Source organism: Polyodon spathula, chromosome 10 (assembly GCF_017654505.1).
Source record: "Polyodon spathula isolate WHYD16114869_AA chromosome 10, ASM1765450v1, whole genome shotgun sequence".
In the NCBI taxonomy this organism is placed as follows: Eukaryota; Metazoa; Chordata; class Actinopteri; order Acipenseriformes; family Polyodontidae; genus Polyodon; species Polyodon spathula.
Genome location: NC_054543.1, coordinates 31,395,501 through 31,418,611, shown reverse-complemented (window position 1 = coordinate 31,418,611; position 23,111 = coordinate 31,395,501). Strand labels below are relative to the sequence as shown.

Genomic DNA, 23,111 nt, shown 5'->3' with positions numbered 1-23,111 from the left:
CTCAAAATCTCTGTGTGCTTCTGCCATGTTTTGTGTTGCTGGCATTACGAGTTCTGACTGGAAGTGATTATCTCACAAGATAATATTCAACATTTTCTGGTAGACGTTTCCCTGAATCAGTTTAACTAAAATATACGTGTATTGTTGTTCAAATACCAGTTATTGTATTGCCTGATGAATATCGCAATAAACTGGTGTATCGGTATTATCGCGTACCCCTAAGCCTGATGCAAGTTTGCATTATCTTTCAGGTCTTTAAAGGGTTACCATCAAAATTGTAATAATATTTCTTATTCAAGTTAGATTTTTCTATGGAAATTTCCACATCCTAACTCTCAGTTGCCAAGGTTCTAGAGGGGGCAGGAATAACTGTTGCACACCCCAAAAGTCAAATACCCTACTCTTTCAAGTCAGGGTGAACAAATTGAGCTTGAAGGGTTTGATGGTATGTGTTTTTAACAGGAGCTGACAGATTCTTGCTCTGACTAGGGCACTGTACCATTACTTCATCTTGGAGGGAGTTGATACTTTGATACACAAATCTTCAGCTCTGTGTTTACCATACTTAGACTTGTGTTTTAGCTTAGTTCCACAAACGTCCACATTACAAACAGTTTGGGTGATGTATTAGTTTTGGGTTTGGGTGATGTATTTATGTGTATTAATATTATGCTGGTAGAAACAAACCCAAACTCCCAAAAGGAAACCTTGTATAAGTCGGAGTTGGGGTGGTATTTTTTTTTTGGCAAAGTGTACAAACTTGACAGTGTTTTTTTTTTTTTTTTTTTTTTGTTGTTTTTTGGTGGCGCAGTTGTGGTCAGTGTTTCTGAAATGTTCTCATTTGTTCCCACAGTGGCCTGGTGAGTGCAGTAGAGAAGAGCAGACAGAAGTACAAAGCCGCCCCCCTGACTGTGGAGTTCGTCCCTTTCTTTTACCGTAAGTACCAAGAAATTCACCTGCTCTTCATTCAGATCCCATTGGCAGCTGCAACCGCTGCATGTCTGTCTTGTTAATAACAAATTCAGAAATGTACACTTGGGTTTATAAAGTCAAGGTGTACTGTCCCTTTGCATTTTATAGGGCTGTCACTTGAGGGTTTCCGAATTCGTGAAAATAAAGTGTATATGTAACACGCAAAACCCTGTGAACCATCATGCGACATAAGTAATGAATGGAGCTGTAATATTCTGAAATGCAGATCACAGTACCCTGTGTGTTACATGCATGACTGGGCAGCCTATGATTTATTTCCTTGTGTAATGCAAACCTCTTGTATACACTATAGCCTGTCAAAAAATACTGAGACTATTATTATTATGATGCACACCTTGTATAACACATGCAACCTGTATAGTACATGCAGAAACTCTTACCAAATATGTAAAAGGGGGATTCCTAAAAAATAGTGGTAATATTAAACTGTATGAATCTGCAAATGAATACTGTTTGTTACAATATTTAAGTATTAAAAACACCTGTACATTAACTGGGATCACATGAATCGACTTTTTTTTATCATAAAGGTAAAAACTAAAGTCTTGTGTGTAAGCAGTATTGAGGACATGAAAGTGGAACCATGGCCATGCTGATATAACAATATTAGAACATGGGATTTGGAGCCAATTCATTCATTTTTCTACAGCGAGTGAACGGGTTACCCTGATTGGCTAGGTGTGATCTGAGTAGCTGAATCCTTATCAAAAAGCTCAAATAAAATCACAACCTCGGAATTGAAGCCCTGAAGAAAAAGGTTCAGATTCAGGCATGTTCTTGCAGAGCAGTTTATGGATTTAAAAGGAACGTTGTGGTTTGTGAGAAGAATCAGCTTTTTGTTTTAAAACTCCCAAGTTCTGCTCACATGGCGGTGAAAAGCTTTCTCTTCCCACAAGACAAACGAGTGCCGGCTCTCGCATCAGTCTGAAGGGATCATTTGTGTGTGTGTTGTTTTTTTTTTTGTTAATTATTTTTATAATCTGTATTTATATATAAGCCAATAACAAATCTACTGTAGAAAGAGGTCCATGTTGGTGCAGGTTTATGAATTTTAAGGGTGGCTTTGATTACTGGCTGCAATCCTACAATCTTTGCACACAATTTATTTTTTTAAATGAATAGTACTAATTAACCCTACACTGAGGCACACAGTACCAAATCTGAATAACATTAAGTAACATAACATCAGTCATACAATGCATGCTTCAAAGGGAGTTCAGTAGGACTGGCTTGACAAGGTAATTTATACTCCCTGAGAACCCGTATTTCAGCCCCTTCTCATTCCTGTTGGTGACATTTAACCTTATCAGAATGCTGTTGCTAAATGCAGAGGGTAGAAAAATGACACTTGTATTTCTTGCTGGGGAAACAGACTGGCAAAAGATAAATGGCTATATATGACAATAACTGTCTCTATTGATCCCCAGTAGAATACTGCAAAGGCTGTAGATAATCCAATTGAGTCACTTTTCCATGAAGATTAAAGTCATATCTGCAAATTCAACTCTACATTCGCAGGGTAACTGTAGATGGTGTGGGCAGAGACTCCTGTTTTGAAACTGAGTTCCTGTTTTAATTCCAAGTCACAGCCTCTGCTAGGACTTTGACCTTCGCCTGGCTCGTTATAAAGTGATCTCACTGATTTAATTATTAAAGACTGCTGTAGCTGGTATAGTGTTTATAACCAGTGCATACGTATTCCATCTATTGGGCAGGATTATAAACAAGTGTAGTCTGATGTATTCACTTGAAGTGATAGCCAGGGCTGTTCACAATATTCTTAAATAGCATTAGCAGCACCATCATGTCTTCCCATTCGGTTATACTGAAGATATTTCAGTTAGTATTTTTAAGGCTGTGTACCGCATGCTTAAACTGCTTAAGAAAGGGACGTTCAGTGATAATGCTGCTATAGCTATTAAAGGTGAGAAAATTAATGATTAGGCCTGGCTATCACACTTTTACGTTCAACACACTTTTCTTTACAATGATTTTGCTTTGTAGTGTATGCAATATTCTAGAATGTATTTATGTATTGCCTCTGCAGATTACCTATAGGACAAAAAATGATAATGTTGGATTGGACCTGGGGTGTGACTGCACAGCTGCAGTATGCAGTATGCAGGTCTTTATTTATATTACTGTGTTCAAGAATACAGACCTGTGGCAACGTGGCAATTAGTAGCAGGTGTACAGCAGGTGCAGTGCTGGTGCAGTAATCACATAGAACAAACAGGCAACAAAGTATGGGTGACATGGATTGTTTTATGTGTTTTTAAATTCAATGGTCTGATGACCAGCCAGTAAATAATAAAGCTTTTGCAATACATGCCAATGTGTATTGTGCAATGAAAAACGGGGTTGCAGACCTGTAAATAATAACCACGGTACATTTTAACACACACAATTAGACATACATGTTCACAAAGTCCAAAGTGAGTGCTGTCTGTGCTTGTGGTGCAGTACAATTAGCGCTAACAATATTAATCGTAACAGCAGTGCTGTGTTGATCTGGTTTTGTGCTGGCCCTTGGCGACAGCTACGGATTAGTGTTTAGCCATCTAGTGATACAAACAAGACACTTACTAATAACACGAAAAACAAACACTCATGAATACTTTCACAATGCTTTCTCTGCATCTCTCACGGTCTTTCCAGTTCCTTAATACAAACCAAGCAAAGGAAAAGATTTACGATTCTCCGGCCCCTTTATGTTATCACGCATGACCCCTTGGTAAGCGATTGCAGCTGTGTATTGCTTACAGCTGCTACCTCGTTTACCATCCGAGTCAATACATTCCTGCAACAGAGTCTTGCTTCCATCCAGTCTGACCGACTTACCGACCCAGGAAATGAACTGTCAGGCCAGCCCGTCCAAAGACTTCCCCTTTCGCTATTTAGCGCCCTCACAGGTTGGGAGGGAGATTTCCAACCAGAACTCATATTTCTGTCACAAGACCCCATGCAAGTTCCACATGGGTTGTAGTTCAAACATACCCTTAAAACATCAATAATAGCTTTTTATTTATTTATTTATTTAATACAGGAATTAAACCCATTGAGACCTAGATCTCATTTACAACAAACATATACACTAAAACAACACAATATTATGTCTGGTACTGTCTTAATCATTTTAGGAGTCATAAGCTTAGGAAATTCACTGAACATGTACAGGTCCTTAATCCTTAACACAGACTGTAGTTGGTATCATACCTATTAACCAGAGCAGTTAAAAAAAAATAAGGCACCAGTCTTTTAAGAAACTTAAACACAAAACAGTACCAATGATAAAGCCTTTGGTCTGTAATTGAAAGCCAGCCTAATTTTACATACATGTTGGAGTCAAGGTTGGACATTTTAATACAAATCTGCAGCATGACTTGTAAAATACATCTAGTTTATGAAAAGACTGAGTAGAAGTGAACTGGTAAATGTAATCACCATAATGAAGGACAGAGAGAATAGTAGTAGTCATCAATAGGTCTTACCTTGTGAAATCAGTTTGTCAGTATGACGATTAAATGTAAGATGCTTATCAATCCATATGCCTAAGTATTTATAATAAGGAACTGTCTTTATTATCTCACGTTTCAGTGTAACAGTAGTCCAAGATGGATTTTTGTACTGCTTTCTATTAGAACAGAATAACATAGTTTGCGTCTTTGATACATTAAGTAACAACCTTTCGTGAGATGGTGGGGTTTTTTTGTTTTATTTTTTGTATGATGTCAAATGCAGTCTACAGATCCCTTTTGACCTCCTGTATGGAGTGTCCTGATGAATATAGAATAGAATCAGCAGCACAGAGATGCATGTTAGTATTAGTATCATCCAAGTTAGTTCCTAGATTATTAATACTGATGTTTTTGTCTCCTTTTTTTGTTTTTTGTTTTGTTGTCTTCCAGAATGCTTTCAAGAGAGTGAACATCTGAAGGAGAGCCTAAAATGTTGCCTTCTGCATCTCTTTGGGGCCATTGTGGCTGGAGGACAGGTATGGAAGCCTACTTTTGATTCTCTGGATATCCAGATTGCTGGCGGCCCTTGGGAAGCCTACAAAAAAAATGTGCAGAACAAACAATGGTGCTTTTACCTTTAAAGAAAGGGGGCTTTTAAGTTCTAGGCTATTTCTTTTTCCAGTGTGTTTAGTATGAACAGCTACCCGATATGGCATTGGCTCATTGATATAGGTCTAGCTCACTGATGAATACAGATGCATTTGTATGTCTGCCTACTAAATTATGATTGATCTACAGATAAATCAGAGTTGAAGCCTGCAGGTCACCTCAGCACACACTGGGTAATCATGCAACCTCTAGCTGTGATATGACTGGAGGTTGCTACCCTTGTTTACCATCTATAGGGATCTGTGATCTGTCTTCACCGGATGTCAGAGTTAGTTGGTTGCAGTTTGACAGTCGTGCTAAATTTGCATTTGGGTAACAGAGCAACTGAACTAGAACGGAGCTTGCCCGCAGCTTTTAAACAAACCTGTGTCTGTAACCGTACGTTTCAAATTCTTCCTAACGAACACACTGCTGAACTAGTCATATATTTACTCAAGTTACAAGCTTCTTCTGCTGGTTAAAACACTTGAAGTAATATATTTTATAGACGGCATAGACAGTTTCAAAATATTCCCTATCTGGTAGTATCTGTGTTAAACTATTTTCAAAAAGATTAAAATGTCACCACTCAGTTGACAGAGAGGTGTTACCACAAATTCTGTGTTGGGCAGTTTGTGGCAAATGGAAAGTCTGTTTGCTGTGTAGATCAAAAAGCAGATTTTCTAACTGGCTTTGAGAAAAAATAAGAGCTGAAATTTTGTGTTAAGGATGGTTTAATACACAGTTGATAATGTCTTTTAAGAAACTGATTTAGTATTTCAAGAAGTATATTGGCTTGAAGATCTGTTTCATATAGGATTTCTGTAGTTTTTAGACATGGTTGTAGTAATCTGCTTAAGAACTTCACTATGAAGTTTCAAAGTGAAACAATATCCGAGTGACCACTTATTAACACAATCCTGGGCAGCAGTGGTATTTATTTAGGTTGACAGGTGCAGTTGTATTTATTGTGGAGCATTAATGTAAGGAACCTATTATATAGATTAGTCAAGCATCATGGGTAATATCCCATATTAGCATTAGGATGTTGAGTATCTTCTCCACTCACATTTCACACCTGAAAGAAATGGAGAGATAACTAATAAAATGTATGCCTGTTCAGCCAGCTTATGGAACACCCTGCATTTAATATGTTCCAAACTTTAATTGCACTTGTTGTTTTATTCTTTGGGTCGAAGTTGGACAAAAACAAATGCATCTCTATATTTTCCAGCGCAATGCACTTCAGGCGATTTCTCCAGCCACCGTGGAGGTCCTGATGAGACTACTGGCAGACTGTGATTTTATAGAGGATAAGGACCCAGATGACATCAACCGGAAGGCCGAGCTGACCCTGAAATGCCTGACCGAAGTGGTGCAGATGCTGCTGTCCAGCAGCTCAGACCAGCGGCAGGTGGAGATCAGCACCATCCTGGAGAATTACTTCAAGCTGCTCAACTCAGACCCCACAGCATTGCCTGTCAAGACCAAATCCAGACAGTGGGAAAACAGGTTTATCACACTGCAGATACAGATGCTGAGTGAGTATTGCTTCTGCACCCCCAGAGCCAGAGTGGGGCTCCACATCTAGACAGAGGTGTGTGCGTCAAGCTTTGCAGATGCAATTTTATATATTTTTAAAGTTTCGAGGTTTTCCTGATGCCTTATTATTGCACTGCATGCAAGTGAGATGTTTGCTAAAGCCCCCCAAAAAGGCATTGTCGCAAGTTAAGAACACAATCGTTTTCAGTAAATTTAAAGATTAACTCCCCTTTTTTCTAATAAATGCCTTTTTCATTCCTGTTGATGTGTCTTCATTGAAAATGTGGGCATGTAGACTTTTTGTAAAAAAAAAAAAAAAAAATGTTCTTTTGTCTTTTCATTGCTTAGACACCATCACTGAAATGTTTCATTGCTCTGACAGACCGGTCCTTCAGGCCATTTTCCTAAACAGCAACTGCTTTGAGCACCTCATCCGATTGCTTCAGAACAGCAAGGTACGTACCAGCTAGCATGACACCTTGTACAAGGTCACTTCTCTGCTCTTTTTCTTTATTTTGAAGTGGGAGGCTGGGGGAAGGTTTTTTGGCTTCTTTGCACAAAGCTGTGTGTATAAACTTACTGTAAACCAAGTTGTTTTTATTATTGTGTACATGGGTATTGGGCAGCAAGTGTCTCACCACCGGTAATACATTATAGTAATTATAGTAGGTGGATGTAAATAACGACTTTATAACCGTTGCATAAATAAGAAGTCATCATTGACCTGCATTCTTTTCTTTTTGGTGTTGTGTTTTTGGTAAACCACAGCTAAAACATCTATCTATCTGTCTGTCTGTATCCATCTATCTAAAACATATATCTATTTAAAGACATAAGTAGATGTAAAGCCACTGAAAATTATTATTTTTTGTTATTTTACAAGAAATTTCATTCTGTGTTACAATATGGGTTAGTAATCCAATTTTGAGAGGTTATGGTAATGTTACTTAATTGTTCTCAGTTAGAAAATGATCAAACTGCGATGCAATAGGAGTCTTCTATCGATCCCTGCTCCAGCTATAATTAAAAAAAATCATGAATGCTTCAAATTCAAAATTGTTCCATTACTATCTAGCTCCACACTGATTGAATAGGGACAGACAGACTAACAATACATGTTTTTTTTTTTTTGTTTGTTTTTTTTAATATAAAAATGTATTTTAGCACTAGTAGTTCCCACTCAGTTTGCAGCAGTGGGATAGGGCAGTTATTTATAGATCTCGAAGCATATCTGCTTATCTGTTTGATGGCTGATTTGCTGTGGTGTTTTCTCCAGTATTTAATTTAGTAGCTTGTACAATGGAATGTGACTGTCTCCACTTCTCTTTAGAAACATTGGCCCCAGCATGGAGACAATTTAAACAGGAGAATGAACTCTTAACACACAAGCAGTACCCTTTTAACCTTTTTATAATTAAACAAAACAGGATTTGAAAAACAAATAGTTTCATGAATAAGGCCCATTGAATCATCTGAGCTGAAGTGGTTTGGTGCAAGTCGCACGCAGCTGCCCTGTATACTGCAGGAGTACCCCTCCCGCTTCTCTGTACTTACTAGGACCTGTATACTGCATGAATACCTCTCCTGCATCTCTTTATTTACTAGGACCTCTATAATCCAGGAGTACCCCTCCTGCATCTCTGTACTAGTTTCTACTGTATTTAAAATAGACCATGGTTTAGATTTGGTGCACAGTTTATAATGGAAGACATTTTATATTGAGCACCAGGAAGTTAAGTTTGATTTGAACCACACAACTTCAGCCCTGGAACATTTAAAAAAGGTTTTTGGAGCCAATTGCCAAGTTCCTCAGTAACACCTAGAATTAAAGCTGTAACTAAACCCAAGGTAGAGCACCCTTCTCATCTAATTGTTGCACCTTTTAGTACCTGGAACTTGGATTAGCCCCTGTTAGATGACCTGTTGAAGAACCCGACCTTTTGTGCATATTTCTTACAGTTCTGTTGAAATGGTCCGTTTCTTCTGAGATGTCTTTGTGGCTGGGAAACCAGCTGGATTTACACTCTGTCCCAGCGATTGCTTAGGAACCGTTGCGTGTACCATAAATCAAACAAAAATTCAGTTCATAATGTTAACCAAGTATCACTTTTTAAGTGTAAGACTCGCAATACAATAGCCAAAATCCAGCAGGTGATTTTCAAAATCGCACAAAACAGAGATGAAGAAAATGTGCAAATGACAGTTAAAAGTAACTTAATCTTAAACCTCCAATGCTCCCTTCAAATACAAATCCTACATCTTTCCATTTAGAATGCATTTGCCTGCATTTGAAGTATTACAATCTACAAATGCAGCTGCCTCATTTGTATCCGCTAACCTGTGCTTCAAAGTGAAGGTTTAAATTGTGAACTGGTTTGAAGTCATCTGCATGTCTGTGTCACCTGGTGTCATTTTTCACAGAGCAGCGTGCCTTCAGGCGAATCTGAAAGCCTGTCTGAGATGATTTGATCTGTAATGTGTTCCATGACAGTCGTTGGTTTGATACTATCTGACAAACATTATTGCTCTCATTAACAGTGTTGTGTACAAATGCTTAGAAAGTGTTTTTAATGTGTCTCTTAAATGTAACATTCTTACAAGTCCCTCAGCATTGCTGCCATTTTTGTTTTCCAGACTTCAGTTTCTCTTTGGCTCAGGAGAAAAACCTGTAGTGTAGGTTTAAAAAAAAAAAGTCGTTTAAATGGATAGAGGAACAGATGGGGGAGGTTCGTGTAAAAGAAGGAATACATGCGTTTGACTGAAAAACAACATTTGTTAAATGTGTATTTACTCCAACGCATTCTTGCTTAAATTTGTCTTAAGGTGAAAGTATATGCTGCTGTATGGATTACAAATTATAAAATATATAGTTTTTCTCCCTTGTGAATGGGTTCTGCCCTAGACGATATATTAAAAAAAAAGTGGCCCTAACCCAGTTCCCCTTTTCAGGAAACCTTATTTCACATTTATTTACAGTCAACTGCGTTAAAACAAATTCTTATTGTTTTGCTGTAAAGCTAATTTATTAGCTTTAGATTCATTTTAGTAATGATGTACCTTTTTGTGTCTGTTTTGCCTACGGTGCCTTAAGATTTTTCACTAAAACATTAGCATGCTACTTATCTAATTACACTTTTTTATAATTGAAACACTACATAATACATTATTAATACATTACTTGCTGCATACATTTGCCAATTACAGGATACTGTAATGTTATCTACAAATGATATTTCATAAAGACAGGAGTTTTCTACAGTAAAGTCTGGTTTATTTCTGCATGCTTTTTTTTTCCCATAATATGTATTTGTTCAAACCCTAAGTAATGTCATGACCCTTTATTGCTGATGAAACACCTTATATTGCTTATTGTTCATTCAACAGCTGGTTGTAAATGCTAGATGTAAGGCAGCAGACAAGAGCGAGAAAGATCTTGCCAACAAAATTCTGACAGAAATGAATGAGGACCAGGTATTCCCAGCGACTCCTCACCTCTGCTAGAGAGTGCAGCACAATCCAATAACCATTCCAGTACTGTAAGCCTTGCCGTCTCAAAACAAGAGTTAATATCAAACTGGGCGTGAGATTGGTGTATTGATTCATTAGCTTCTCCTCCTCAATTTAAACAACGCCAAGGTCAGTGTGGTAATGTTTACCAGCCCCGGGGGCTGTGTACAGGTAGTACTGTATATATACTGTAACACAAGCATGGTATTTATATGTGATGTAGCTAGCATCCACCCACTTTTCCATTGCTTCCACCCATGCAGGTCTGCCTAAGTTGTTTCTTACTCGTTTTTTAACAGTATTCGTGTTTTTTTTTTTTTTCAGTTGTGGGCTAATGTATCTCATAAAACCATATTAACATTATGCAAACCCACTAATATCAAACATCAAGATGATTGAAAGCAATCATGTCCTTTTAATATGATCTTGTCCGACCTTCCCTTATATATTGAGTACATATTTTTATGTCTAAAAAGTATGTAATGGTTCGAATGTCTACTTGAGGACTTTGTCCCTCTAGTTCTGCTAGGTTAGAATGCTGACCTGGCTATAAGAGCTTGCATTCAAACTCATACCATGCTCTTTCTCCATTCTGTGTGGTAGAGGCCCTATATACTATTACCTTTCTCTTAAAACCCAATTCAACTGAATCTAGAAAGAGACAGTGTGCTATATACTGTACTGGAATGGTTACCCTGGTTGCTGTTCCATTGTTGTCGGGTTATGTTTCTCTTTGTTTTTCTCTTTTTCATCTAAGTTTTGGTGCTGGGCCATGGGTTTATTATTAGCATTATTATTATTTATTATTTAAAGTATATGTGTGTGTGTCGGAAATGCTTTTCAAAGCCACTGGCTTCACTGCCGGGGAAGGTGCTGTTTGGTGCAGTTTTGTTTCTTTTTATAAGTTATTACTATTTTATTTTTTATTTTAATGCTTGTCAATCTGGTCTTTCCTGTCAGCAAACAACAGCTTGAACCAGGACTGCAAAACCACAGAAAGAGCATTTGATGAAGCTGTGCAGTGCACATACTTGTGGTTTGAGTGCAAAAGCCTTTGTTGCTGGACTAGCTTTGCAGCCAGGAAATGCAACCCTGTACTGTAATGCTTAACCAGTCAATTCAATAATGTATGTTTTAAAGGTGAAAAAAGAGCAGGCTTTTAGAATTTAATTTAGCTTAAAGCAGGTTTTCAAATTCCTGGCTTCTCTTTCTCAGATTGGACAAACAAGGTCGCATCATGAATACAGTGGAATGCTTTCTAAAATGTAACTTGAATGCATCCTTTACCTGAAAATAAATAAATAAATAAATGCTACAAATGAAATATTTAGAAAGTTACCGCTCTTTAAATACAACTGCATTTGAGAAAAAAAAGGTCTGCTCTCGTTTGGCTAAACATAAGAATGTATGCATGCATTTATTTATTCTACATTTTGTAGTAACCAGGGAAGTTTAGGAAACATAATTTTGTGTTCATTCATTTCCTTTTCCTTTGGTTTTAATGCTGTGCTGCAGGTGTTTCAGGGTCGGCTGGATTGCCTGGCTGTATCCACAATAAAAGCGCTCACTACAGTGATGCTCAAGTCCCCTGCTGCTAAGGTAAACTACACCATTAAAGAAACAGGTGTTTATTTTTGATATAGGAATAGGACATTTTTACCTACATGTGATTGCATAGAGGTTGCGGTTTCCTGTTGCTTCTTCTGCGAAGAGCTTAGATCTTTTAATAGCCTGACCCACCATGAAGAGGTTTCTGCCATATAGTGTGTTTGAAGGTAAATGGAGTAACTTGGGGTGTAAGCGGTCTGCTTAGCCGGTTTGCATAAGTAACAAAGATACTTATCTGAGCTTTAAAAGCACAGCAAAAGTTATGAACCTTCGTAGCCTACGAAACACAAATGCAGGACCTACACAAGAAAAATAGACTTTTTATTAGGACCAAGCAATGGTCCACTTAATTGATAATATGGTTATTATGCTTCCAGGTCTCTGCGCTGTAATGTTTTGAGCATAAAAACAAAAACTGCTTTTTCAGTGTAATGCAGAGTTTGCATTTTATATGTATTACAGTATCAACCATCTATCAAACGCTCCTGTATTGTGCTCTTTCTTCTGCAGGAGGTGTTCAAAGAGAGGATTGGTTACACACATTTGTATGAAGTTTTGAAATCCCTGGGGCAGCCATCAAGAGAGCTGCTGAAAGAACTTATGAACATGGTAAATCTTCTTTTTTTTTTTTTTCATAAACCCTGTTGGCATTAATGGAAACTTAATAATGTGCATTATTATGCTGTATTTACCCTCTGAGCTTTAGAGTCATAAGAACATAAGAAAGTTTACAAACGAGAGGAGGCCATTCGGCCCATCTTGCTCGTTTGGTTGTTAGTAGGTCTTGGAAGTTTCAAGCAGAATATTAGTCAAGTCAAGTGTAATAGTCATAATATATGTGTGTATATTTATATATGTTTTATGTATGTATATATATATGTGTGTGTGTGTGTGTGTGTGTGTGTGTATATATATATATAAATGCCCAATATGTACCAGCAATGCCTGTTGCAACAGATATTGATGCATAATTTGTATCCATACCCTTTAACACAGGTTGTGTCACTGAAGTGTAGATTTTTTATTAAAGTGAGAAATAAGAACCTCCTTGCTAGCATCACCTGTATTAATATAGGCTAGCCTAGTACTGTCGGAATAATACCTACACATTTTCTGGTCTTCCTGCAGTCTCCAAAAATATGTTTTAACATGAAAGCTTCTTTTTTTTTTTTTTTTTTTTTAGCCTGTAAGGTGTTTTTCATTTTAATTATCGTTAGACATCTCCCGGTCAGGCACAGATCTCTCCCTCTGCCTTCTGTTTTCGCACAATCCTGGAGGGTCTGGATAGGAAAAAAAAAAAATATGTGCTTTAATTAAATGTAGCAGCTTTTAAGAGTATTATGAAACAGTTTGAATGACATTCTTCTCCCATTAAGATAGTAAGATTAGACTAAATGTAACATTGGCTGCTTATCAACAGCTCACTCTTGGGTTACTTATTGACCCACTTATGAATATTACTACAGTACATAAAAATACACCAAAATAACGCATAATTAAATAAACCCTATGGATGGACATACTTAAAATGTTATGCTTTTAAAAAAGTTTAGGTGTTATTTTTACCAGAATTTAATATTTTCTATAATTAAAAAAAAAAATCTATGAATTGCTCCAAGAGCCTGCTTTCTGTGGGGTTAATTTCTGCATGTTCTAAAGCCCTTTTAAAACACGCTCTCCTCTCTGCTCCAGGCTGTTGAAGGGGACCACACTTCAGTTGGGATTCTGGGGATCAGCAACGTCCAGCCCCTCATGCTGCTTATCCAGTGGCTCCCGGATCTCGACTCGCACGACCTTCAGATCTTCATCTCCGACTGGCTGAAAAGAATCTGCAGCCTCAACCGCCAGAGCCGCAACACATGTGTCAACGCCTCCATGGTGCTCCGCATCTTGGAGTCCTTGAACTTTCACACCTGCCTTCACCGCACTTGCGCGGAGAACCTGATTAGTTTGTTAGGATCTCTTGGCAGCCAGTCACTGAGCACAGGGGAGCTTCTACAGCTAATTAGGCTTTTGAGGACCGAGGACCCGAAAGAGGCCCACCCATACGTGGTACTGGTAATGAGGGCTATCCTTGGGATGGCTCGCAAACAGGGGCTTGATAGTGCACTGCAGTACTTTGACCTGTCCCCTAGCATGGCAGGGATCTCTGTGCCCACAATCCAGCGCTGGCCAGGATATGCCTTCAGTTTCTACGCCTGGCTGTGCTTGGATCAGGACCAACAGGGGAGTGGGCTCTTCAGTAAAGGAGGGAAGAGAAAGCAACTCTACAGGTAGGGAGTGCTTTTTTATCTTTATACTGGGCAAGTGTCAGTCTATTGTTTTGATGTGGTCACTGTGAACGCAAATAACAATGGAGAAGTAGAAGTAAGAAAAAAATGCTGTATTCCTAAAAGGAAGAACAGCAAGACTGCATATTAAAAAAACAGCTGCTTTATTGGTTTGCATTAGTTTTTATCTTGTTTTTTTCAGCTTTTTCACAGCTAGTGGGACTGGTTTTGAAGCCTTTCTTACTTCCTCTGGAGTTCTGGTAGTAGCCGTGTGCACCAAGAAAGAGTATGTGACCGTCATGCTTCCTGATCACTGTTTCTGTGACTCCCTGTGGGTAAGCCCGTTGTTCTAGAGTAAAACCTGAACAGGAAGCCCTGGCTTCTTTTCAAATTAAATCTATTCATTGATTAATTGCTGAGCTGTATTTCTGGCTCTGGAATTCTTCTGAGCCTCATACAGTCAATGAGAAGCTTGTCAGATTTGTATGTGAATCTAAGTGAGCTTTTCGATAGTAATCCAGTGCTGTCAAGTATCGTTTATCACTCTTTTACACTGTAAGGCACAGGGCCATCATGGGCAGCCAGGCACTGGTTCGACATGGCTATACCTGAGTGATACTCTTATTCTTTCAGGGAAGTTAAAGGAAAGATTGTTATTTATGACACTATTAGTAATTTTTGCTGGCTAATTCAGAACTGCTGTCTTGTCAATTGTAACTAATTAATGTATTTATGTAATGGGAACCTGCAAAGGTTTCACAAGCTCAGTACTTTTGTTCTGTGTGTTTTAACAGCACAGTATAGCTGTTGTTCATGTGCCAGGGAAGAGGCCCTTTGGACAGAGTTTGGTGTACATATATGTCAATGGACAGCAGAAGCTGTCGGCCCCTCTAAAATTTCCTACTATGAATGAGGTAAGATCTTTTCCACTTACTATGTTTACGTGCATAAGGAATTGATACTATCTTGTTTTAAACCCAAAAACAAATGCAGAGCTTACATACAAACCTAATTGCGTTGGCTGGAATCTATGCTTTTAAACCAATGTACTTGAATCAGATTAAACCCCCAACCTGATTCAAGCTCCAAACTGGTGTAAATTTCTTACAGTAGAAGACTTAGGACTTGATTCCTCAAACAAGCAGATTGATTCCGATTTTAGATTCTCCATATGTGAATTTAAGTGTTTCCATACGAGTAGGCATGATGAACGCATTTCCTTTTATTTTATTTTTCCTTTCCTTTCTCCAGCCCTTTAACTCATGCTGTATCGGCTCTGCTGGCCACAGGACGACCACTCCTCCCCCTTCGCAGATCCCAGACCCCCCTTTCTCACTTCCCACGACCCCGGGCCGGGCATCACTGGGGGCGATCCTGTCTTCCCCCAGCTGGGGCGGGCTCCTGCCAGGAAAACCCGAGTCTGTGACCAAGCTGATCTCTGCAGGGACCCAGGACAGCGAGTGGGGCTCCCCCACCTCTCTGGAGGGGCAGCTGGGCAGTGTGTTGGTCTTCCACGAGGCTCTGCAACCAGCGCAAGTCAAGGCTCTATATCTGGCAGGTAGAGACTGCTGATTTCATTCTTTGTGGTTAGTCAGTATACAGTGCGTATGCATGCTGAGGAATCCTTGTCAATCAATAAAGTACTATTAATCAAGTTAAGACAATTGGAATCTTGATGTGTAAGGACGGAGTGGAAAAATTATTGCATTTTACATTCATCATTTTGCAAATATCTGATCGCTTATTCTGATGTGGGTGGCATATATAGTAGTATGAAGGCATCTGTCCACCTGTCATTTTGTCACTTGAATTTTCACATGCTGACCTAGGTCATGGTGATCTTTTCCATGTCACTCATCGTTCTAATTTTAAATTGACGACTGCAGAGGGAGATGAATGTCACTGATACGCTTGCTTGTTTGGTTTATTTATTTATATATATATATTTTTTGTAGGACCAAATTGCATTTCTCTTTTGAAAGCTCAAGAGTCTGAGTTGGCAGAAATGCCATCTAAACTTCTCCTTTACTACACGCCGAAGGTGAGTCATAAGCAGCAACAAAAAGGGAAAAGGTTAGAAACGGTTACCTGCAGCTTGATTCGGTCGTGTGTTTATTCTCCCCAAGTTCTTTAGCTCGTCAGCTTTACTGGATGTGGGATTTATACTAGGTGGGGGAAGCATGAATAAACCCAGGTTAATTGAAAACCTGTAATGTCAGTGAAACAAACAGCTTTCATATGACAGATGAGCAATGATCAATCATGTGACACTTTCTGTTTACAAAGCGTAAAACAAAAGTTTTAAGCCAAATACATAAAAGTAAAGCATAGAAATAAAAGGAGTCTGAAAGTTTTTAGCTTGGTTTTTATTACAAAAAAAACCCCACTTTATTTTATTTTTTTTGACAAATGACAATTGTTTTTTACAGGCCTGCAAAAACCCTATTTGCCTTGATCTGTCTCCAAATCTTCTCCATGGGAGATTAACTGGGAATAAAGTCGTTAATTGGGACATAAAGGTAAGACCCACTTTGAAGTATGAAAACCCCTTTTTTATGTAATGTGCCTAATTACACTGGTTGTTGTGGTATACTGACAAAATGGAGCCAATTAAAAATGAAGCTGACATGAAATTGTTTTTTATTTTCATTTTACGCTGCACAACGTATGCTACGGCTGAACTGACCTGTAAGAAGACATATCTTTCCCTCTGTTTCCTCATCTCACCTGAAGATTCGACCTTTGCATATTCAGCTATGCCTATTTAAAGCGTCCCTAAAAAAACTCATGTTCTACTTACAGTAAGAAAAACAGCTAAGAATCACACTGGGTCATTTTAACATGCAGTTGTAGAACAGAATGAAACCTGAGTCTGAATTCTCTCCCTTTTCTAAGGGCTGATTTTAACAATGCTAATCATCACTACAGGACATGATCAACTGCATTGGTGGTTTAAACATCCTCTTCCCCTTGCTGGAACAAATAACCCACCTGACTGGCGCTGAGAGGAGTGAAGCAGATGCTGCAGCAGCTGAGAACATAACTCCTGAACTGCTGACCCCATCCGACGGGGACTGGGTGGTTCTGCCGTCCTCCAGGGCATCAGGTAAGAAAGATTTGAATAGACATGATCTACTACTCAGGAACTTTCAGCCAATCGGAGCGCACATTTTGACTTTTGTATTCCATTTCACGTCATCCTGTTCACGGCATTAGCTGCGCCACTTTTCCGATTTTTACCATGCTGATGTCACCTGCTTTACAAAATCATACCTGAGGCACCTCTCCAGAATTCCATTCAACTGCAAGGTCCACTTAACAGTATTCATTTCATCAACCTGTTCCCTCAATTAAATTGACAGCAGACTAAATAAAGGTTGGTAATGATTAGAAAACAAATAGAAGCCCATTCACTTCTACTGGTACCAACATTACCCGCATACATGGACATTCGCAGTCCTATAACCCTGTAAAACATCATGCCGATTTGAGACTGCTTGTCTGAGTCGGTAAATACACTCTTGCAGTGAAAATCCCATCCTGTAACCCAGTGAAAATGGCTTATAAATATTCTTATGCATCATATGTAGGCCTGCTACTTTTCGATTTCAATTGGTAAAGTTCTTTAAACATCAAATTCATCAAAATTTTGACTGAAATTTACTTAGGATAAACGTCGGTAAACCCACTCACTATTTTTTATTTTCTTACCAAAAATAATAATTTTAGAAATCATCTCTGGTGTGTTTTTATACTTGTTTGTCCCGTCTCCTTTTCTCTCTGTGACTAGGGGTTGCTGTCAGTCATCACAGTGGTCCCTTAGCCTTAGTAGGCTACTATAGTTTCACTGTCAGTCATTTCACGCTGTTGTGACACATTTCGTTGGCTGAAGCAGTGCTGAATTCTCTCACTCGTTTAAATGACTGTCAATCATCAAGACCTGTACTGACTGTGCACGTTCATTTGCCAGCTACAGCGCCTGTCATTCTAAGCGCCTGCTTTGAAATTAGCGGGTTAAGTTGTAGGTTAGATTTTGTTATGGGTATATAGTGACATTAACTAGTTTGGCGCAAGAGGAAAACTTAAATTGTGCAGTATTGTGCACAATACCCTGACCGACGACTGAAGACATAGCGGCCCTGTCTGCCTTGCCTTCCAGTGAGTCCAGCTGTGCTGAAGCAGGAGAGTGGTGGAGCTCACTCTGAATAATGAGTGCAAGTTTATTCTATTCCACTATCAAATGGTTTGTTTTGTGCATCTTTGTATTTGTAAATTTGTACTACACATTTATGCTGCGGTTTCTGTGGTTTATTTGAGACAGTTTTTTAATTTGTGTAGGATGTTTATCTTTACAAGGTATAGCTCGCTGTGACCAAATGTCGTTTCAATTAGAATGTTGGTAACCATGGTCATGTTGAATATGATAAGGGGTTTCGCTAAATGAAACGTTTCTCAATGGCATAAAAAAAAAATTGGGGGGGGGTTTTAAGCATAAAAGTAAATTTCACCCATTCTCTGCTTGAATTGAAAAATAAAAATTGAAAAACACTGGTAAATTCTTTCTAAAATAAACTTTGATATTAATCGTCGATTTCGCAAAAAATTAAAAATCGAATAGTAGCAAGCCTAATCATATGTTGAAATGCACTTTGAATTAAAGAATTCTTACTTCGATACATATTTTTTGTTTACTCTATTTTCAGAGGCTAGATTGGAAACCAATTTTGTAGCTACCTTTCTCCTGATGATCAAGCACTTCATTCAAAGACACCCAATCAACCAGGAGAATCTTATCCACTCCCATGGAGTTGCTACCTTAGGGGCCCTGTTACAAAAGGTAAGGAGGTGTTGACATTTGCCATGGAGCCTTGCCCTGAGTCACTGAGAGAGTTTGATGGTTTATGTATTTATCCTGATGTCCCTTTTGTGCTTGCTTTTAATTGGGTAAGGGGAGTTGATGGCACAGCACGTTGCACATTGATCTGTATCAGTGAACTGTTTCTGAATTTAATGATGCTAATATTCCGGGTTAGATCAACCCAGTGGGGTCGGGGCTGTGGTAATTACCTCTAAAAACATCTTGGCTTAGCCTTTTCTAATTGTGGTTGAGAGAAGGGTTTAAAAATTAGTTTCCTATAAAATTTGCCATGGATCCCTTAAATGTGAACTCCTCGAGATGCCCCCTGAGTTCATGTTATATGCAAAAAGTCTGTTTTTATTCTTCTGTTTTAATTGCTGTAGCTTTGTTCTAACGTTCAGAAACAATGTTCTCTCAGTTTAAATGCTAAAGATGGCTTTCCTTTTGATGCAATCCCTTCAGCTGCCAAGCAGTATGGTGGATGTGAATGTGTTGGTGGCTGTGCAGCTGCTGATAGAGCAGGTGAACCAGGAGAAGAACACAGTGTTGCTGCAGCAGATGTACCAGTGCCTGCTTCTAGACTTCCGTATCTGGAACCAGGGAGATTTCCCCTTCAGAATCGGTGAGAGGGCTGGAGGGAGGCTGGCAGAGAAATTATTATTATTATTATTATTATTATTATTACCCCCTTATATATGCTGTACATTAGACTATTAAACATATGTTGAGAACCCATTCTGTATTTGTAATGACATACTTTACCTCAAGTTATTTGGAGAATCCAAATGTCCATTCGCTTGTCAGTGTATATTTGTAAATGTACACAGAGCATGGAGGCGGGGGATGTTTTTTTTTAAATCTGCAGTACCTTACAAGCAGATGCAAAGTGGGTTTTTTTTTGTTTTGTTTTGGGTTTTTTTTAAACTCATTTACTTTTAATTACTTGCTTAATTTGTCTTCTGTTTGTTTATTTCTTGATTGTCAGGCCACATTCAGTACTTGTCGACAATAATCAAAGATAGCCGGAAGCTGTTCAGGAGGAAGTATGGAGTCCAGTTTGTGTTGGATGCTATTCGTCTCTACTACGGGTATGTTTGTTCAACAGGTTTTCTCTTTACATGCTGTGTATGTGTTGGTGTTTTTAAAAGGTTAGCCAAAGTCCTAAATTCTCTTTAATATTCTTACTTCCTTGACTGTGCAACAGAACTGTAACTTCTAAAAATAGCCACTGCATTTTTTAAGGAAATAATAAGAATTCATATTCAAAAGCCATAGTTTAGGGTGGCTTTAAACTTGTAACTAGAGCTGTCAATCGTTTAAAATTTTTGTTCAGTTTATGGGCACTAGTTGATTAATCAGTAGATTAATCTGTGCACATTTTTAATAAAAGTAACAATATTATAGTGGCTGTCCTGCATAGTAATCCTAACAAATCAACACATTTTCACAGAACATCAGTTGTTTACATAGCTATGTGTTTGGCTTCCTTGCACTTTGGAATCTAGCAGAACCTTAGGCACTGAAGAGATAAAGCTGTTCGGAATCTTGTTACAAGTACCCGAGAATACTCTGGCTTTTGACAAGCAATTGCTTGAAGTCCATATCTCACATAGAAATTAATTTTTTGGCTTTCAGGCCGTACTTAGGTTAATTTCATAACAGGCAAGAAGTTACGTCTCGCTGGTAGATTTTAATGCTCTGTGAGGCATAAAAAAGGCATCAATAATTCCGGAAAATACAGACCACGCACTGAAGATGCACAAAGTTGGCGTGGCGTCACTAGAGGAAAACATGCTGTGAAGAGATACCGGTATACAATGGCTTCAGAGTGTGAAAGAGATTGTTCTGATTTCTCCGACAAATTGAACCTTTGATAGTGAGGACAACAAGAGTGAGGGTTCAAATGGAATAAATTGTGGGAAAGAAGTGGCGGGAGGCCAGATTCCTTACCAATCTGAACCTACAGCAATGGAAAATAGCAATCTTGGCATCAGGAATGTGAGGGATAAGCCCCGTGTCAGTGGGTTGGCAATGCTGATTGGTATGATGATATATTCTATACAGCTCCCCCCGGCTATTGCAGTTAACTTATGTGTATTTTGGTCGGTTGTGTCACGTTTTTTATCTGGTAATTTTAAATAGCACTGATTTCCAAAATGAAAACATTGTTTATATACCAGTCAAATTAAATAATGTCCTTGTTTTACTGTAGTGTCAAATAGGCCTATTATTACTATTTTAGTAATAATAGAATAGTATTATGAATAAATATTAGGCCTAATAAAATTCTGAATAACAATAAGTATGTTATAAGTAAGTCAGCTAAATAATTTAGTAATAAGTATAATGTATACCTCTAGAAGTCTGTCAGATAAGCTGGGTACAGTGCAATATTGTGTGTACGTTTGTGCTTTATTTATTATTACATCACAGGTGTCAAGATTCGGATTCAGACTTTTTTGGCGGAAGCACTCAAAACAGGCTTTACCAATTTTCTTAGTTAAAGCGCAAAAGTATAAAGAGAGAGAGAGAGAACACTATTAGATTTTAGATCACTATTATTTAATAAGTAGAACACTATTATAATTTAATAAAATATAATCAGATAGTATTATGAAATAGGTGACATATGGGCGTTAACATGCTGTCGTAGTCAGAAATCAGAGAAAGTAATTCCACATAATTACCTCCTATTTGATAAATTGGTGCCTTCAACAGTTCAGGTATTTTCTGGAGTACGCCTCAATTTTTTATGAGATAACCAAATCGACTACAATATCTCTGTCTTGTGAGATTTTTTTTTAATTTGTAAAAAGCAATTTGAAATATTACTTTGAAGTTCTCCATATAATCCTCAATAACTCTCTCTCTAATAAGTAATATCGTGCGAAATTTAGCTATGCTTACAACCTACCCTAACATATTTATGTCCTGCCTCAGCTCACTCATGATTGGATACCTGTATAACAAGGGGCAGATCTTTGACTCTCCCATTGGTTAAACCTACTAAAGACCTTCAACTGTTTATGTCCCGCCTCCGCTCACTTGTGATTGGACTGCTGCAGAGAAAATGCAGATCTTTTATTTGATTTTATTTTATATACAAAAACAGAACTGCACAATTAAACGTTAAAAAAAATAATAATAATAATTGCTATCAACCATTCAGTTGATTAATTGTAACATTTATGTAAATATTTCTGTGAGATTCCGGAAGGTTTGTTAATATAATGTTAAAAATGATCTGCAGACATGTTCTCACCGTGAGTTACACAGCTATTCTTTTTACATTTACATGACATCTGTTCTGGTACCATTTTCTTTGCATGTGATTTTGTGTGTCATCCACAAATGGAGGATGCACCTTCTCAGAATGCTATATTAATATCTTGCTTGGCACCTAGCATACTACTAAAAATACAGCAAGTTACCTAAATCTTTTTGCAGGACACGCAGAATTGCACACAAATGAGAACATGCTCAAAATTGTTGCTAAAAAAACATGTATTCTTTTCCACAGAACCCACAGTAAAGAGAATGACTTGTGTCTGGATGATGTGAAGACGATTCGCGCTTCGCTGTGCGGACTGATCAAATACTTCATCAGCAAAGGGGTGGTGCAGGAGGAGGTGCAGTGTATCCTGGGATACATTGCTGCAATAGGAGACGAGGAACAGGTGGGGTTCCAAAGAATGTACCAGCTACAGCGAAAAAGATTATTATCCTTAATACTACTACTTGAGCCGTGTAACGGTTATTTAAAGTATTATCATCCCCCGCTCAGTTGTGATGACACATTCCTAATGTTAATAATAGAATCGGAATATGTCTGTTTTACATGGGAATACAGTGGCTATACAGTCCACCAAGGTTATTTACTTTTATAATGAGAACTCTAATTTCCATTTACAATGATGGTGGTGGGGTGTCGGTTTTTAATAAAATTCAGTTGATACAGATATGACTAGTCCTGATACACAGCACGCTACAAATATGCATAAACAAAATGCTAGTGATGCACTCCCTTTGCAGATGGTGTACATTTAAAACAAAACCTTGCTTGTTTAGATTGCTCTGTAGAAATCCATAGAAAAGTTTACCATATTAAAGGCCTAGCAAAGTGTAATAAAACATGGTTAAGCACTGTAAACCCAGAGTGGTATGATAAAGCGTATTGCAGACCTTTGTAAATAATGGCAAATGCATAGTATAATAGGAAAAGTGCGG

At 38.2% G+C, this 23,111-nt stretch overlaps 1 protein-coding gene across 1 annotated transcript in view; it reads left to right on the top strand.

Moving 5' to 3' along the window:
* Positions 1–22,674, top strand: part of LOC121321935 (neurobeachin-like protein 1) — a 43,115-nt gene extending 20,441 nt beyond the window's left edge. The window contains exons 7-25 of the mRNA XM_041261325.1: positions 854–936; positions 4,902–4,987; positions 6,334–6,640; positions 6,990–7,096; positions 10,026–10,112; positions 11,664–11,747; positions 12,267–12,365; positions 13,449–14,029; positions 14,229–14,361; positions 14,821–14,940; positions 15,278–15,584; positions 15,982–16,067; positions 16,456–16,545; positions 16,955–17,132; positions 18,730–18,863; positions 19,347–19,506; positions 19,870–19,972; positions 22,405–22,561; positions 22,669–22,674. Coding sequence (XP_041117259.1) covers positions 854–936; positions 4,902–4,987; positions 6,334–6,640; positions 6,990–7,096; positions 10,026–10,112; positions 11,664–11,747; positions 12,267–12,365; positions 13,449–14,029; positions 14,229–14,361; positions 14,821–14,940; positions 15,278–15,584; positions 15,982–16,067; positions 16,456–16,545; positions 16,955–17,132; positions 18,730–18,863; positions 19,347–19,506; positions 19,870–19,972; positions 22,405–22,561; positions 22,669–22,674 — 2,908 coding nt within the window. The remainder of the gene's footprint in view (positions 1–853; positions 937–4,901; positions 4,988–6,333; positions 6,641–6,989; positions 7,097–10,025; positions 10,113–11,663; positions 11,748–12,266; positions 12,366–13,448; positions 14,030–14,228; positions 14,362–14,820; positions 14,941–15,277; positions 15,585–15,981; positions 16,068–16,455; positions 16,546–16,954; positions 17,133–18,729; positions 18,864–19,346; positions 19,507–19,869; positions 19,973–22,404; positions 22,562–22,668) is intronic.
* Positions 22,675–23,111: the final 437 nt, after the last annotated feature.